The 16729-nt window shown below is 47.7% G+C and overlaps 1 protein-coding gene across 3 annotated transcripts in view; it reads right to left on the bottom strand.

Moving 5' to 3' along the window:
* Positions 1–16729, bottom strand: part of DNAH8 (dynein axonemal heavy chain 8) — a 615913-nt gene that overhangs the window by 314350 nt on the left and 284834 nt on the right. For all 3 annotated transcript variants that reach the window (XM_075925079.1, XM_025186355.2, XM_025186358.2), the window contains 4 exons: positions 16353–16415; positions 14160–14260; positions 7268–7405; positions 606–846 (listed from right to left, as the gene is read on the bottom strand). In XM_075925079.1, the coding sequence (XP_075781194.1) occupies positions 606–846; positions 7268–7405; positions 14160–14260; positions 16353–16415 (543 nt within the window). The remainder of the gene's footprint in view (positions 1–605; positions 847–7267; positions 7406–14159; positions 14261–16352; positions 16416–16729) is intronic.

The raw sequence follows: 16729 nt of genomic DNA, 5'->3' as shown, positions 1-16729 counted from the left end.
TGATGCAAGGCTGGGGCTCTGGAACTTATAAACTGATTGTGTAGCTTGCTTCCCCATTCTGAACCAAGGCTGGGCTTGTATATTGACTGAGTTCACCTATCACCCACCCTGCACCCAGGCTGGGCATCGATACTAACTGTTTGTGCTTACTGCCTCACCCTGAAAGAAGGCTGGGCTTGTGTATTGACTTTGTCTGTTGCCCTTGTGAACTAAGGCCGGGCTCCAAACCGCTTGCATCTTGCTCACCTTGAAGGAAGGCTGGGCTTGCACTAGTGACTTGGGATTTTGTTTTATGTCCCCAGTGCACTGGGGCGGAGTGGCTGCCCACTTACCCGAAGGCAGAAGAAGTCAAACCGGCTACAGACCTGCTCCAGCACAGAGGGGATTGGACTAGATGACCTCTTGATATCTCTTCTAGCCTTATATTTCTATGATTCTATAGTGGACAACAACTATCGAACATATCATGCATTATTTCATCATAATGTGTTATTTCATAATCAAAAAGTCCTTATGTGCATCATAAATACAACTTTTATACAACTACTATTTTGTTCTTTCCTGAAAAGATAAAATGAAGGATCAAAAACAATGTGAGTACTTACCTCAATATCATCCTTATGCTTAAGAAGTGGTGCTTCCATGATGTTTCGAAGAGAAAAAGAATCTGATTCCACATCAAACTGATGTCCTGTTGTTTCAGCAATGCGATTCCAATGTCTCTGCTTCATTGCTTTATTAGTCATCATTTCCAACAGTGGACATGACTCACTAAAATCATCTATTCTTTTCTTGAGGTCTAAAAAGGCTTGCCAGTCTTTAAGCCCTTTGGGAAGTTTGCGGCACCTTTAATTCAGTAAGTAATAATAAATGTTACAATGCACACTTTGTATATTGTTGATTTAATATTTTATCAAAAGGGACCATGAAATACTTTATGTGTATCTGAAAAAATAGGTAGTTTGAAACAGACACCATTTTATTTTCTCAATAATCAAGGCTAAAAAATGAGTCCGCTGACTTATATCAATTTTATATAAATAGTGTACAGTGATATCAGTGACTGTCTTTCCTGCAAAAATAATTGTAAGCGCAGTAAAGCATACTGTTATCCCTTCAGTCCCACTCTGACAGATGCAGTGGATTAAACAGAATTCATTACTAATGGGTTAATTTCAGATCTGGACAGAGTTCAAAATAATTGTTGAAGATTTCAGAACTAAACCTAATCTTTCAATTCAGGTAATCAGTACTATTCTTTCAAAGCTGCGGAAATATTTCAGCAACTTATTAGTAGCATTAAGGCACATATTTGATATATTATAACTAATTGTCATGCAAATTCATGTCTGATTCTCTAATAAGAGAAAAAATGGTTACAAATAGTACGACAGTTATTTATCAGACTAGTACAGTGGACTGATGAGAGGAATCCCTATTAACAAAAAGAAAATTAGGTAAGAAATTTCACATTCTGCAGCACAAGTTCTCACCTCACTACAGAAAGCAGTGAGCAGTGAATCATATAAATAGAAAAGAAAAGGAGAGTTTTAAATATTAGACTACTATAATAAGTAGAAGTGGAAGTGTCAAAACCAAAGTTTTGGAATTTTAAAGGATTATTTGGGACCCAAACCAACAATACCCTCCTCCCAAAGGCTGGCCAATAGAAAAATGGAAATCTACTTTGCAAGTTTTTCTCAAATTATTTCCAGCAATATCAGTAGAGACTTGTAGATGGAGTCTCAATTTCTTCTTCATAAGTATTTCTCAGATACCTAGCATAGCAACTGGTTCAGGATTTTAACATCTTGCCTTAAGCAATTTGTGACTCTAAGGCCCTGACATTTTGGATGCAATGCAATGTGAAGAGAAGAAAGAGTTACTCACCTTGTGCAGTAACGGCAGTTCTTCGAGATGTGTCCCCGTGGGTGCTCCACTCTGGGCGCTGGTGCGTCCTCGCGCCGGCGACCGGAGACTTTTCTAGCCGTTTCTGCCGTGCCGCGCAGGCGCATGGCGCCCTCTAGTGTCATTGGAATTGAAGGGCGCCTGCGCGTGCAGCTCCTCCGTTCCTTCTCTACCCACTAGAGTATAAGGCTCCAAGCAGGGGAAGGAGGGAGGGTAGTGGAGCACCCACGGGGACACATCTTGAAGAACCACCGTTACTGCACAAGGTGAGTAACTCTTTCTTCTCCTTCGAGTGGTCCCCGTGGGTGCTCCACTCTGGGTGACTACACAGCAGTTGTCGGCTCGCGGAGGTGGGTTTGGAGCCATGTGGTAGTAACTGTGGCTAACACAGCTGTCCAACTGCCATAGAGGATGCTATGGAAGCGGAAAGAGCATAGTGTTGCGCAAACGAGTGGTCGGATGACCAGGTAGCAGCATTGCAAATGTCTTGCAGTGGAACGTTATGAAGGAAAGTGGTCGTGGAAGCTACCGCCCTGGCGGAATGAGCTGTGATAGTTCCAGGTAAGTTCTTGCCATATAGGGTGTAACCAGTTTGAATGCAGGATGTAATCTATTTAGAAATTCTTTGAGATGAGACTGCTTGTCCCTTAGATCTTTCAGCGTAAGAGATAAAAAGTCTAGGTGAGGCTTGCCACGGCCTCGTGCGATCTATGTAGAACACCAGAGCTCGTCAGTCATCAAGAGTGTGCCATGCAGTCTGGATTGGGTCCGCGTGCGGCTTCGGAAAGAAGGCAAGTGTATGGGTTCATTCATGTGGAAGGGGGAGGGTACTTTTGGGAGGAAGTATCACCCTGTCCTTTGTAAATACAGTGTATGGAGGATCGGCCATCAAGGCCGCAAGCTCACTCACCCTCCTGCTAGAGGTAATGGCGACGAGGAAGGCTACTTTCATAGACAAATGAGACCAGGAGCAAGTAGCTATTAGTTCAAATGGCAGTTTCGTCAGACTCTTTAGAACGTGGTTCAAGTCCCAAATGGGACGGACAAGAGGACAGGTGTTCTGCAGACCCTTAAAGAAGCGTTTGGTCAGTGGGTCAGCGAGAAAGGAAGCGCCCTGCCTAGAATGGTGAAAAACCACTATGGCGGTGGCATGAACCTTGATACTGCTAAGTGCTAGGCCGGACTGTTTCAGGGATAGTAAGTAGTCCAATAAGGTATGTACAGGAGTGAGGTGTGGTGGGGCTTGCGTGGGTTTGAGCATACCAGTGGGAAAAATGAATCCACTTGTACAGGTAGGTTTTCCTGGTGGAATGTCTTCTACTATTAATTAGAATGTCTTTCACTTCTTCCGAGCAGGCAGTCTCAGCATCCTGGAGCCATGAAGGAGCCAGGCATGGAGATGGAGCTTGAGAACGTTTGGATGAAGGGTCCGACCATGGTTCTGTGAGAGGAGGTCGTGGTGGGAAGGAAAGGGATACGGGTCCGTCACCGTCATTTTGAGGAGGTAAGGATACCACGTTTGTCTGGGCCACGCAGGTGCCACTAGAATGACTAGCGCCTGGTCCGTTCTGATCTTGTTGAGGACTTTGTGTAGAAGCAGGAAGGGGGGAAGGGCATACAGGAGGGAGGCATTCCATGTGATGGAAAAGGCACCTCCGAGGGAACTTTTCGCCAGGGCTCCTCTGGAGCAGTAGAGGTGGCATTTTCGGTTGTTCTTTGTGGCGAAAAGGTCCACTTCCGGTTGGCCCCAGTGAAGGAAGAACGGAGTGAGGGCGCGTCTGTCGATCTCCCATTCGTGTTGGTCCATGAACGTATGGCTTAGAGCGTCTGCTGTGACGTTGAGTATCCCGGGAAGGTAAATGGCCGAAGGGATGACCCCGTGTGATAGGCATCAGCTCCACAGCTCGGTAGCTTCCGAACACAGGGAAAGGGATCGAGCACCACCCTGACGGTTGATGTAGTACATGCAGGTGGTATTGTCCATCATTATGGTGATGGTCTTGTGAGCTATGTACTGAGCAAAATATTGGCATGCATATCTGACCGCCCATAACTCGAGGAGGTTGATATGGAACGTTTGCTCCATAAATGACCATTTGCCTTGGGCTGTGATGTGTCCCAAGTGAGCTCCCCATCCCATGCGTGAGGCATCTGTTATAAGTGTGAAAGTGGAAGGTGGACATTGGAAAGGAACGCCATGTGGCATGTTTTGAGGAACTGTCCACCAGAGCAGGGAGTCGATGATGCGTGGTGGAATGGCGATGTACTTGGAGAGTTGGTCTCTGGAGGGTCTGTAAACCATCGCGAACCAGGACTGGAGAGGTCTCACGTGGAGTCTGGCCAAACTGACGACATAGGTCGTGGAAGCCATGTGTCCGAGGATTTTGAGGCAGTGGCGGACCATGACAGTCGGTACCGCATGTGTTGCTCGGATGAGGTCACATATCATCGTGAACCTGTGTTCAGGAAGAGTAGCCCTTGCTGCAACTGTGTCGAGGAGGGTGCCTATGAATTCCAGCCTCTGCGTTGGGCATAGAGTGGATTTTGCGTAATTTACATGAAACCCGAGGCTGAGTAGAAGGGCTATTGTGGTATCTGTCATGGTCTTCGTCTCGTCGAAGGACGCACCATTTATGAGGCAATCGTCCAAATATGGGAATATTATGATGCCTTGGCATCGAAGAGAGGCCATTATGACTGCCAGGGTTTTGGAGAACACCCTGGGGGCCATGAACAGTCCAAATGGGAGCACCCTGTATTGGTAGTGTTGGGTGCCCACTGTAAACCGTAAGAAGCGTCTGTGAGCAGGATGAATTGTAATGTGGAAATAGGCGTCTTGAAGGTCGAGAGCCGAAAGCCAATCGTGTTGATCGAGCGCGGGAATGATAGTTGATAGGGTGACCATCTTGAAACAGTAGTATGCGATGTATTTGTTGAGGCGCCTGAGGTCTAAGATGGGTCACCAGCCTCCTGTCTTCTTCTGGGTTAGGAAGTAGGTTGAGTAGAAACCCTGGCCCTGAAATTGTGTTGGTATGTGTTCTATTGCACCCAGTTGAAGAAGATGTGAAACCTCTTGTAGGAGGACGGTTTCGTGAGAGGGTCTCTGAGAAGGGACGGGGTAGGAGGGTGGGTGGGGGGAAGAGAGGTAAAGGGGATGATGTAATCAGATTGAATCAGATCCAAGACCCATTTGTCCGAAGTGATGAGGGACCATTGGTGGAAAAAGGCCCAGAGCGGGTGGTAGAACTGAAGGGTACCAGTTGGGAATGTCAGTGGATTGGCTTCCTGGCTCTCGACGTGACCTTCAAACCTGCTGCTTGCTCGATGGTGGATGGGGTGCGACGTGTTGTTGTCGCTGTGGTCTACGACGTTGAGATCTCTGCGGAAATCGTACTTGGGTTGTTGCCGGAACGGCTCTCTCGGGCGTTGGTAAGGCTGGTACCTAGCTCTCTTGAATGGAGGAGTGTACATTCCGAGGGTCCTGAGAGTAATACGAGAGTCCTTCATAGAATGCAACACCTTGTCGGTCTTAGCTGCAAAGGAGGTTGGTTCGATCAAAGGTTAAGTCCTCAACCTTTTGTTGAAGATCCCTAGGTACCCCAGATGCTTGTAGACAGGAAATTCGGTGGAGCGCTATCGCCGAGGCCGTAATTCGAGCTGCTGTGTCTGCCATGTCCATAGCGGACTGCAAAGCTGTGCAGGAGATGGTGTGGCCCTCCTGCATAATATTGAGCAGCGTTGACCGTTTATGCTCCGGGAGGTGCTGGAGGAGATCCTGGAGCTTGGAATAATTGGCGTGGTCATAGTCCGCAAGCATGGCAGTATAGTTCGCAGCACTGAGGAGGAATGTGGATGAAGTGTAAACCTTTCGGCCCATAATGTCTACCTTTTTGTGATCCCGGTCTTGGGGGTTGTTTTTAGATTAGGTTGTTTACCCTTGTGCCGTACCGAATCCACTACTAGGGAGTTCGGAGGTGGGTGGGTAAAAAGGAAGTCCATATTTTTTGGAGAGAGAAAGTATTTACGGTCTGCTCTCTTATTTGTTGGAGTGACGGATGCTGGGGTCTGCTAGATATTGTCGGCCAGGTCCATAATAGCCTTATCCATGGGGATAGCAATTCTGGAGGCGGTTGGCAGCTGAAGCGTACGAAGAAGGCGATATTGTTTGACTTGCACCTCTTGGAGATCTCTTTCCTGAGCTATAGCAACTCTTTTAAAAAATTCCTGAAATTTTTTCGTGTCGTCTCATGTCGGGGCTTCGATGGTGACCGCTTCGTCTGGGGAGGAGGAGGAAATGTGTAAAGGAGATCTGGTCTCGCCCTCAGAGAGGGAGTCATGTGCATTTGAGGGGGCTGGAGAATTCAGCTCAGTGGCAGATACGGTGGCAGGAGGCGAGGGAGGAGGTGGCCTGGAAATAGTAGAAGAGGGTCGATGGTGACTCTTCTTTGGATGTGACTCCCAGGGTTGCCATTGAGTGGCATATGGCGGGGGTGGGTAAGCATAGTGCTGTGCATACCATGGATGCAGAGGGGGAGGGTATGTATATTGAACTGTAGCCAGCTGCCAGGATGGAGGTCTATGTGCCGGGCTAGAGTGTTACGATGAGAACCTGCTCCTTGGTTCGGTGCCGATGTCACTGACTGAACAAGAAGTGGCCGAGGAACACTGAGATCTCACCAAGTGGATAGAGGAACCCGAGGACAGCGGTGCCGAGGAGGTGTGGCTCCGCACCGGGGACTGGTACCATTCACGCCTCTGAGACGGTGTGGGGTGATGCGGTTTTGGTGGTAACGGTGCCACTAGCGAGGGGGTTGACGGTGCCGAGGTTTGTTCCGGCACCAGAGCACTAGAAGGTGGATTATCGGCACAGGAATAAGGGATCTTCTGGAAAAGGGCTTATTTTTTGCAAGATCCCGTCTAGACTGGCGCTTTTCTCCGGCAAAACCCCGAGCTGGAAAAAAGCGGCAGCCATGTTCATGCAAATGCCGCGGGGGATATTTAAATCCCCCACGGCATTTGCAATTCCGACTGGTCTCATTAGCATCCCTTTTACGGAAAGGGGTGCCAATGTAGACACAGCCTCTAAGCCTGGGAATTACCTAATAACTGGATTCCCGACAGTTTTCCAGTACTAAGCTTCTTCTGGATTTACAGGAAATAGTAATTGTCAGGTTGTCACCAGAACCCAGCCCCACAACCTCAGTCAGAAGGCATCTAAATAATAGGAGATGGGGCTGGGACCCTTATTCTCCTAAGGGCTCAGTCCCCAAGTGAGAAATACTATTAATAAATTTACCAAATTGATATAGAGCAAGCTGCATTAAATGTAATACAAAAAAGCTCACATTAAAAAAAATACCTGTTTTGAAAGTCCAGAAGTTCAGCATTAATTTTTTCAATGTCTACATCTGTCCAAAGTATCTCATAATATCCACTGATATTGTTCATTACAGTATCATATAATCCATATAATTTCTGAAGCAATCCTAGCTCCTTTCTACAAGATAAAAAACATATCAACCTTTAGAATCGGATACTGAAAGACAGCGTAATAATTTCTGCCCATTTATTATGAGTACAGAAGAATAATGAAATCTTTTTAGAATGTAATCCTTTGGTGATAGAAAGTTGTGTCTTCTATGTACACTAACAAAGAGAAAAAAACCAGCAATCAAGTAATAAAATAATGTGAAGTACAAGCCTGAATAGCCCAGTAATCAAGTAGATTGATATAAATAACAATATTGCAAAAGCTTCAAGAAGTCTAATCAGAATTTTGTCTACACAGGGAGAAGAGGATAACCCAGACTGATTTGATGCACATTAGTTCACATACAACAGGCAAGCTGCAGTAATAGCATGCACACAAGTCATCTTTACCATCTTTTAATTTGTATCATTGTGTTCATGTGGTAGCAGCGTGCTGTGTACTAAACACATGAAATTCTCTGAGGATATCCTATAGTCCTTTATTTCACTGCTCAGCAGTGTGCATTCTGGGATTTCTCTCACTATCCATTATGGGATTAATCGCAGAAGCCAGGTGGGTTTATATTTGTAAAAATAGCGAAGTTACTCACCTTCTGTGCAGTAACTGTTGTTCTTCGAGGTGGTGTCCCCGTGGGTGCTCCACTATGGGTGCTGGGCTTGCCGCGGTGCTGCAGACGGAAGCTTGTGATGAGCAGTGTTCGGCTGGACCGCGCATGTGTTGTGGGCTCGCAACTTTTGCGCTCTTTTTTCTCTCGTGCGGTCTGGCCCCCTGCCAGTTCCTCGAGACTGCCTCGGAGTCTGTAGGGGTACGTCTAAACTACATGGCTCCGTCGACGGAGCCATGTAGATTTTTTTGGAAAAGGCAAATGAAGCAGCGATTTAAATGATCGCGGCTTCATTTAAATTTACATGGCTGCCGCGCTGAGTAACTTTGCTTTCTTCTTCAGGGATGTCCCCGCGGGTGCTCCACTATGGGTGACTGCGTAGCAGTAGTCTCCAGAACAGAAGGAGGGCACGGAGTCCCTATTTATCCACTGTGGAGAGCACCGCAGCCACCACTGCCCCATCTGAACGAGTGCCTAGAGAAATAGAATAGTGTTTGGCAAAGGTCTCATGTGAGGACCAGGTCACTGTCCTGCAGATGTCCTTCAGGGATACCCCTCTATGGAATGCTGTAGATGTGGCCATGGCTCTAGTGGAGTGGGCACGTGATTGGGATGGAAGGGGTAAGCTTTTCGCTGCATAAGATTGCGTTATGCATGAGGTTATGAGATTGGAAATCCTCTGGGAAGATAGGCGTTGACCCTTCGACTTCTGTGCCAAGGAGACAAATAAGTGGTCCATACGCCTGAAAGGTTTAGTGCAATCTATGTAGAATGCTAAGGCCCTCCGGGTGTCCAAGGAGTGTAGGGCTGCTTCTCGTGATGAGGCATGGGGCTTCGGGAAAAAGGTTGGCAGAATCACTGGTTCGTTGACATGGAAATGGGAAACGATTTTGGGTATGATTCTTGGGTGTAGTCTCAAGATTATTCCATCCTTATGGAAAATTGTATATGGTGGCGTGGCCATCATGGCGGAAAGCTCGCTCACTCTGCGTGCCGATGTTATGGCAAGCAGGAAAACGGTTTTCAAAGTGAGGAAATGCAAGGATACAGTTGCCAGAGGCTCAAACGGCGGCCTCATTAGAGTGTCGAGGACTACATCCAGGCTCCACGCCAGTGGGACTGGGTCATGCAGTGAGGCCATGTTGGTAAGGCCCTTGAGAAATCTCTTAGTAGTAGGATGGGTGAAGACAGAAACACCATCTATCGGTGATGTGAATGCTAATATTGCTGCGAGGTGCACCCTGATGGAGGCTAATGCGAGGCCTTTGTCCTTTAGGTGAAATGCGTAGTCCAGTACGGAGGGGTTCGACGGACGTGTCGGATCGTGGTGGTTTGAGGTACACCAGGAGGAGAATCTGCTCCACGTGTGAAGGTAAGTTTTTCTCGTGGTTTGTCATATGCTGTGTACCAGGACGTGTTGGACTGGAACGGAGCAGAGGGATTCGAATGGAGTCAGCCAGTTAGGAACCATGCTGTTAGCTTCAGGGTTTGTATCTGGGGGTGTTACAGGCGTCCTCGGTCTTCTGTGAGGAGATTGTGGAGAGGCGGAAGGCGGATCGGTGTCTGCGCGGAGAGACGGTGGAGGAAGGGAAACCAGTGCTGGCGAGACCAGTCCGGGGCTATGAGGATTAGCGTTGCCCTGTCCGCCTTCAGCTTCTGGAGGACTTTGGGGATCAGAGGTATGGGGGGGAATGCATAGAGGAGGGGTCCGCGCCAAGTCGTAAGGAAGGGGTCCCCCAGTACTTTCAGTACTTGCAGCAGTTTGTATTGGAGGCAGTTGCAAAGAGGTCCACTCGGGTAGTACCCCAACGTTGGAAGATCTCGCATAGGATGCCATCATGCATTTCCCATTCATGCTTCACATGGTAGTGTCTGCTCAGGAAATCTGCCGTCACGTTTGTGGTGCCAGGTAAGTAGGATGCCGAAGGTGTTATTCCATGGCGAATGCACCAGTTCCAAAAGCAGATGGCTTCCGTGCATAGGGAACGGGAGCGAGCACCACCCTGGCAATTCACGTAATACCTGGCTGTGATGTTGTCCATGAGTATCCTCACCGGGGTGTTTCGAATGTAGATGAGAAGGGATTTGCATGTGTTGAAAATGGCACGTAGCTCTAGAAGGTTTCTGTGTAGGCATGCTTTTTGTGGGGACCATTGGCCTTGGACTGAGAGGGAGCCCATGTGAGCCCCCCAGCCTAGAAGGGAGGCATCCATTGTGATTTGGTGGAGTGGCTCCTGCCGATGAAAAGGTATACCTGACAGCAAGTTTCTGTGGCGGGTCCACCATAGGAGTGATTGGAGAACGTCAGGTGGCGGCGTTACTGGCCTGTGGAGATCGTATCTGGTGTGGTTGTATACGAGAGTTACCCAGTACTGAAGGGCGCGCAGATTTAATCGGGCGTATTTCACCACGTATGTTGTGGTGGCCATATAGCCCATCAGTCTGAGGCATGTGGTGAATGGAATGGTAGGGCTGAATGTGACAATGTGAATGAGGTCTTGGATGGCTTGAAACCTCTGGAAGGGTAGGAACGCTCTGCTGGCAAGTGAGTCCAGGCGGGCCCCAATGAACTCAATGTTCTGAGTGGGGTGCAAAACGGACTTTTGCTCGTTGAGCAGGAGTCCAAGCAATTGAAAGACTTGCCTCGTGAGGTGAACCATCTGGGAGACCTCATGTGCAGAAGGGCACTTGAGTAGGCAATCATCCAGGTAAGAGAAGATGAGTACCCCTTGGCGCCTGAGGAAGGCCGTGACCACAGATAGAACCTTTGAAAACACCCGGGGGGCCGATGATAGCCCAAAGGGGAGGACCTTGTATTGGAAGCGGTCCTTTGCCACAATGAAGCATAAGAACCTCCTGTGAGCTGGATGGATAGGGACATGGAAATAGGCGTTCTGGAGGTCGAGGGCGGCAAACCAGTAATGTGGATCTAACACAGGGATTATGGCAGCTAAAGTTGTCATTTTGAATCGTTGTTTCTTGAGATATTTGTTCAAACTGCGGAGATCTAGGATGGGGTGCCAACCTCCGGACCTCTTCTGGGTGAGGAAATAATGTGAGTAAAAGCTCTGGAGGTGGCCTCGCAGAGCACGGCCCTGCTCCTCCAGGGCCTCCAAACTCCTCCGGCGCAGCCTCAGGTCCTCCTGGACCCAGGGCTCCTGGATACAGATCTGTTGCTCCAGGAACCGGAGGTGCCGCCTCTGGTACTCCTCTTGGTTCCTGGCTCTCCTGCTGGCCCGGGCACGGGCAGCTGCTGCAGGCGGGGTGGTGCACCCTGCAGTCCCAGGTGCTGCGGCTGTGGTGCAACAAGAACAGCGGTCAATTACCCCAGGGGCCCAGGTGTGTGAAACCCAGCTCCCCTCTGCAAGGCCAGGGACCCTGCAGGATCCCCAGCTGCTGCTCCGTGGTGGGCAAGGCCCAGGCGCACGGTCCTGGGGCTCCCTCTCGCCCCAGCCCCCCGTACACATAAGGGGAGCACGATGGTACTCACAGGTGGACGCCTCCCCGGCCTCGGACGACACAGGCGAGCGGCTCTATGGGGTGCCTCGGGGGTCCCGGGTCCTGGGCAGGCTGCCGGCAGGCTCCTGGCTCTCGGAGCCCTCCTCCTCCTTCTCCTCCTCGGTCTCTTGCAGCGGTCCCTCTACCCCGGGGTCTATCACGTCCCAGGGGGCAGGGATGGCATGAGCCCCCAGGAGGCGGTCCAGGGCGTGAAAGTGGGGGCACCCCTCCAGGTTGGCCCCTGGCAGGCAGGCCCGGGAGTAGGACTGCTGCAGGTCCTTGATTTTGCAGCGCACCTGCTCCCGGCTGTGCTGGTGGCCCCTGGTGGCCAGGCTGTCAGCCATGCGGCCGTAGACAGCCGCATTCCTGTGGCTAGTGCGGAGATCGTGGACATTGGAGGCTTCCCCCCAAACCTCGATGAGGTCCACGATCTCCGCACTAGACCAGGCGGGCGCCCGCCTCTTGCGGCCCCAGGCAGGCTCCTGGGAGCCGCCAGGCTGATCCCGGGAAGAGGGGGAGGGCTGGGTGGCATTGGGTGGCTGGCTCATGGGGTGTCAGCTGCTAGGTGTGCTGGCACGGGTGCTGGCAGCCTTGCAACTGGCACAAACTGTGTAGCCAGCCCATGGCCCTTTAAGGGCTCCGGGGCCAGGAGGGGGGCAGACAAGTTTGCCCGGTGTTGGCCAGAGTGGCCACCAGGGCAAGATGGGAAGGGCTAGCCTCCCACTAGTTCGAATTAAGGGTCTACACAGCCCTTAATTCGAACTAGTAAGTTCGAACTAGGCTTAATCCTCGTGGAATGAGGATTACCTAGTTCGAACTAAGCGCTCCGTTAGTTCGAATTAAATTCGAACTAACGGAGCACTAGTGTAGCGCCTATGAAAGTTAGTTCGAACTAACATCCGTTAGTTCAAACTAACTTTGTAGTGTAGACATACCCTCAGGGATTTTTGATGTATTTCTGCTGTGTAGATGCTCTCTTTTGGAAGAAGTTTTTTCAAAAGATCTCTTCTGGAAAAGCTTCTTCTGAAAGAAGCCTGCAGTGTAGACCTAGCCTCAGTCAGAGCAAGAGCTGGGAGAGAAAAGAATTAAGGAATAATAAGGCATGGATTTCCCATAAATATTCATGTCTAAGAAAAAAAAACTAAACTTTGGGACAGAGATGTAAGTAGAACAGAGAATGTTTATATTTAGATGCAATCAGGTTACTTTCTTTGTTTTTTAGTTTGGTTAACTCCTCTGTGCTAATACTCCTTCCTCTCCCTGCGTCTTGCCCCCCCCCCCCCCGTACATTGTAACTAAACTAAATCCCAGGGAAACAACTACCTGTGCTTTAATCTTTTTTTTCTTGTTGCTCTGTAACACCCAAACATTACCAAGCATGTCTTCTTTGTTTTGATTATAAAATTACCCTGTTAAGAGTATAATCTGATTCTTGTGTCATAAAAAAAGCAGGAGGTTCTGTGCCTGAGACTGAAGATCTGCTAGTAAGAAAGTATTGTTTGTTTTCAAGCTCTCTCCTAAGGGGGAGAGGTTTGAAAGAGCTCGGGGTAAGGCTACAAGGGAGAAGTTCCCAAGTGATTTTTCCTGGCTTCAAGTGGCTTTTGCATTTGGGTGGTGGCAGCGTACCACCCTAGGTCAGGAACTCTGTGACTTTGGGGGAGTTTTTAAACAGAAGCCTTTAGTGGCAAGACATTTTAAGGTCTGTTGTGGACCCCTACCTTCAGCACTCAAAGTGTCAGAGTGGGGAAAAACCTTGATAGAGGCTATGGCTGACCTTTTTCCCTTAATTGTGTGATTGTCTAGATGAGCTCCCAAGCCCAAGAAAGAGGCATCTTTTGTCAGTTTCAGTGTTGGACGTGGCTATGTGAAGGAGACCTCTGTGTAGACATTCCCCGTGTGCAGAGCTCTTCACCATTCAAGAGTCTTTGACAGTCTTTGACAGTCAACAGTAGTTTGTTTGTTTAATCTGTCTTCAGGGAATCTTTCATTTTGACCCTGAAGGCAATGAATATGGAGTGTTATAAGATTTACCACGAAGATCTCTGTACTGCTCCAAGCAGTTGCTCAAGGTATGCTATAAGGCAATACTACAGCAATGCAGATATTTTTTAATCAAGAAGCAAATAAGTACACTAGAGAGGTGGAAGGCACAAAAGTAAACAAACAAGCCAGTAATGGTTACTGATAAAGCAGCATGGGATAGCAGTTGGAGGACTGCATTTATGTGCACTGTGTTTGAATTGACACAATTCACATGAAACTTAGCTCACTTTTACAGAGAAGTTCAAAGTTTTATAAAAACAGAGTTAGTGCACTACAATGAATGGCATTGTGTGTAGGAACGTGTTTTCAAACCATACTAGCTCAACTAGTACTACTCCCTGGACAAAGCATTCAGTTAAATATGACTATGCTGCTTTATCTCCATTCTAATTCCAGACCACAGCTGGCCTTCATCTGCCTTCTGATCCCTAAATTCATTCTCCTTCCTCTTCTAAGAATTTCAGGAACCTTACTCTTTTATACTACATAATTCCTGTCAGAAATTATGAAATAAGTACATATACTTGTGTACAAATGCTCTTTTTTCAATTCACTCCAGCATTTCTAATATACTGTTCTTAACATGTTCTTAAATATAGCTCTATTTTCCATTACCTGATTTTATGCAAAACTTCATAGTCTGTGACAGGTAATCCAAATAGCTGCTCACCAGATGAATAAGTGATAAACTTCCTCCAGAGTTCATCAAAATTGGCCTGATAAAATTAAGATTTAAAAATACACACAGGATATGCATTTTGTAACTATGAGCTCCTCTAATTATCATAAACTACTTCCAATTCAAAAGCTATCTTAACTCTGCAGAGTGTATACAAAGAAATACCCAGTAACATCCTTTGGTTTCCAAAGGACATATATTTGATTTTAAATTCTGTTCAATTTCAACTTACAGTAGGAAGTGTTTTTCTAATGTCTATAAAGAATGGCACAATAGAAGCAGATTATAATTTAACAGATAAAAAAAAAATTGGCTCATTTACTATTTCACATGCCTCAGCTAAACAGAAAACATGCACAATAAAGACCTGAAGAAATATTTTATAAAAACAGATATGCATTTAAATTAGGAGTGAGGAACCTACAGCCTACAGGCCACATCTGGCCCATTACTCAGTTTCATCCAGCATGCAGGTGACCCACTTTCAACTCACCCACCTTGGGCAGGGAGGGCCATGTAGACTCGGATCTTGTTCCCGCAGCAGGGTGAGTGGCACTCATGGCTTCAGCCCCATGGAGAGGGAAAGACTCAGGGCTCCTGCCCCCAGCAGTGGGGCAATCCAGGGCACTGCACTAGCCCCATGGCTGGGAAATGGTGACCCCCTGCATAGCTGGAGCCGCAAGTGCTGGCTCATCCCATCATGGGCAAGAAGCCCTAAGCCTCAGTGCCTCCCCACAAAGCTGGCCCCAGCACAGGTGGGAAACCCCAAGCGTCAGTTCCTGTCTACAAGGCTGGTGGGTAGGAAGCTTGAAGTTTCAACAAGCCTACCCCCTGCCCCAGGACTGAAGCCACAAAGGCTGGCTCTCCCTACCATGGAGAGAAGCCCCGAGCCTCTGTGCTCCCTCTTGGGCAGTTGAATTGAAGGAGTGTTGCCTGCACTTTATTTTGTCTTTGGGTGAATGGTTCATGATACAAAAAAGGTGCTTGCCCCTGACTTAAAACCACATTACATTATTTAGTCAGGAGAAAATAAACATTTCATTAGTTGGTGTGGAGATAACATTAATTAGAGTCAGAATTGTATAACTTGTCAAGCAAATGGTATTGCTAGAAGATTGGTGAAAAACAAATATAGAATCAACTTTTTAAAAAAAGGATGAATGTTTCTGCAGATATCAGTGGCTCATTTTTGCAGCTGCAGATACCAAGGCTCTACTCGTCCCAGCTCCAATGGAGAAGTTGCGATATTTACACTCCCTTCTTCCCCTCTTCCAAGAGACCATATTTCTCAGAGTAAAACAGATAGAGGGTGTCCTTGCACAAGCATCACTCCCTATGCCTCCTGCATGTAGGGCAAAGTCTCACACTGCCAGCAGCTGGAGATGAGGCTAAACCACCACCATCCTGCACTCCACACTGCCCACAGTGGGGGGGGGTCTATCCTCCCCCCAATCCTATGTTGCCCACAGCTGGGATTGACCTTGGGTCACCTGCAGTTGGAGTAGGGCTGATCCCTCCCCTCATGAGCCCTGTGCTTCTTGGGATTAGGGCTGACCACCCCTGAGCTTGGGACCTGACCCCACCTCCAAGCCTGTGTCACCCACATTTGGAGGCCGAGTTCCCTCCCCCGCCAAAAAACCTCCACACTATCCACTGGAGAGTCTCACTCCGGTCATACACAGCCCTCAGCTGAGGCTGAGACTCCTGTGCCACCTGCAGTTGGGGCTGACCTCCCTACCTCTAACTCCACACTTCCCCTTGCTAAGGCTGATTCCTCTCTTCCCCCCAGCTCCGCACCTCCTTGGGCTGAGGCTGTGCATTTGTAAGTTCAACTTTCATGATACGGAGATTGCACTATAATACTTCAATGAGGTGAGTTGAAGTTTCTTTTTTACAATGAAAATGTTGGTAATAAATAAATTAAGTGAGCACTGAATGCTTTGTATTCTGTGTTGCAACAGAAATCAATATATTTGAAGATGTAGAAAACATCCAAAATATTTAAATACATGGAACATCCAAAATATTTAAACAATTGGTGTTATTCTATTATTTTTTAACAATGAGATTAATCATATGACTAATTTTGTATTGATTGACAGACCTATTCAAAACTAATTTTTTCTTACCTGGAATATTTGTAGCCTATTGCTAGCTTCTTGTGGTGGCGTATTTGGAACCATGGGTCCTTCCTAATGCAAACAAATTGTACCCAACAGTTAACGATAACTCTTCAAGAGTGTTAAGGCAAATTGTATATTTACAGTCATCAGCATAAACAGTTATTTAAATCAGGGCTACTCAATTTTGGAAGCCCCGGGGCCCACAATGATACTCACAGCACATGCCAAGGGCTGCAATTTAAGTGTGGTTGCATATACATGCAAATATATATGCAAATGCATGCAAATAGCTTCTTTCACGCTAACGGGAATGAATACAAAGATTAAGGTAAGACTACACAACACATAGGCCCCATTTAAGTCAGTTCTGCTGATATTAATAA

The sequence above is a fragment of the Pelodiscus sinensis genome, chromosome 3 (genome assembly GCF_049634645.1).
Source record: "Pelodiscus sinensis isolate JC-2024 chromosome 3, ASM4963464v1, whole genome shotgun sequence".
Lineage (NCBI taxonomy): Eukaryota > Metazoa > Chordata > Testudines > Trionychidae > Pelodiscus > Pelodiscus sinensis.
Note: the sequence above shows the minus strand (reverse complement) of the source record. Positions and strands in the feature narration are given on the sequence as shown.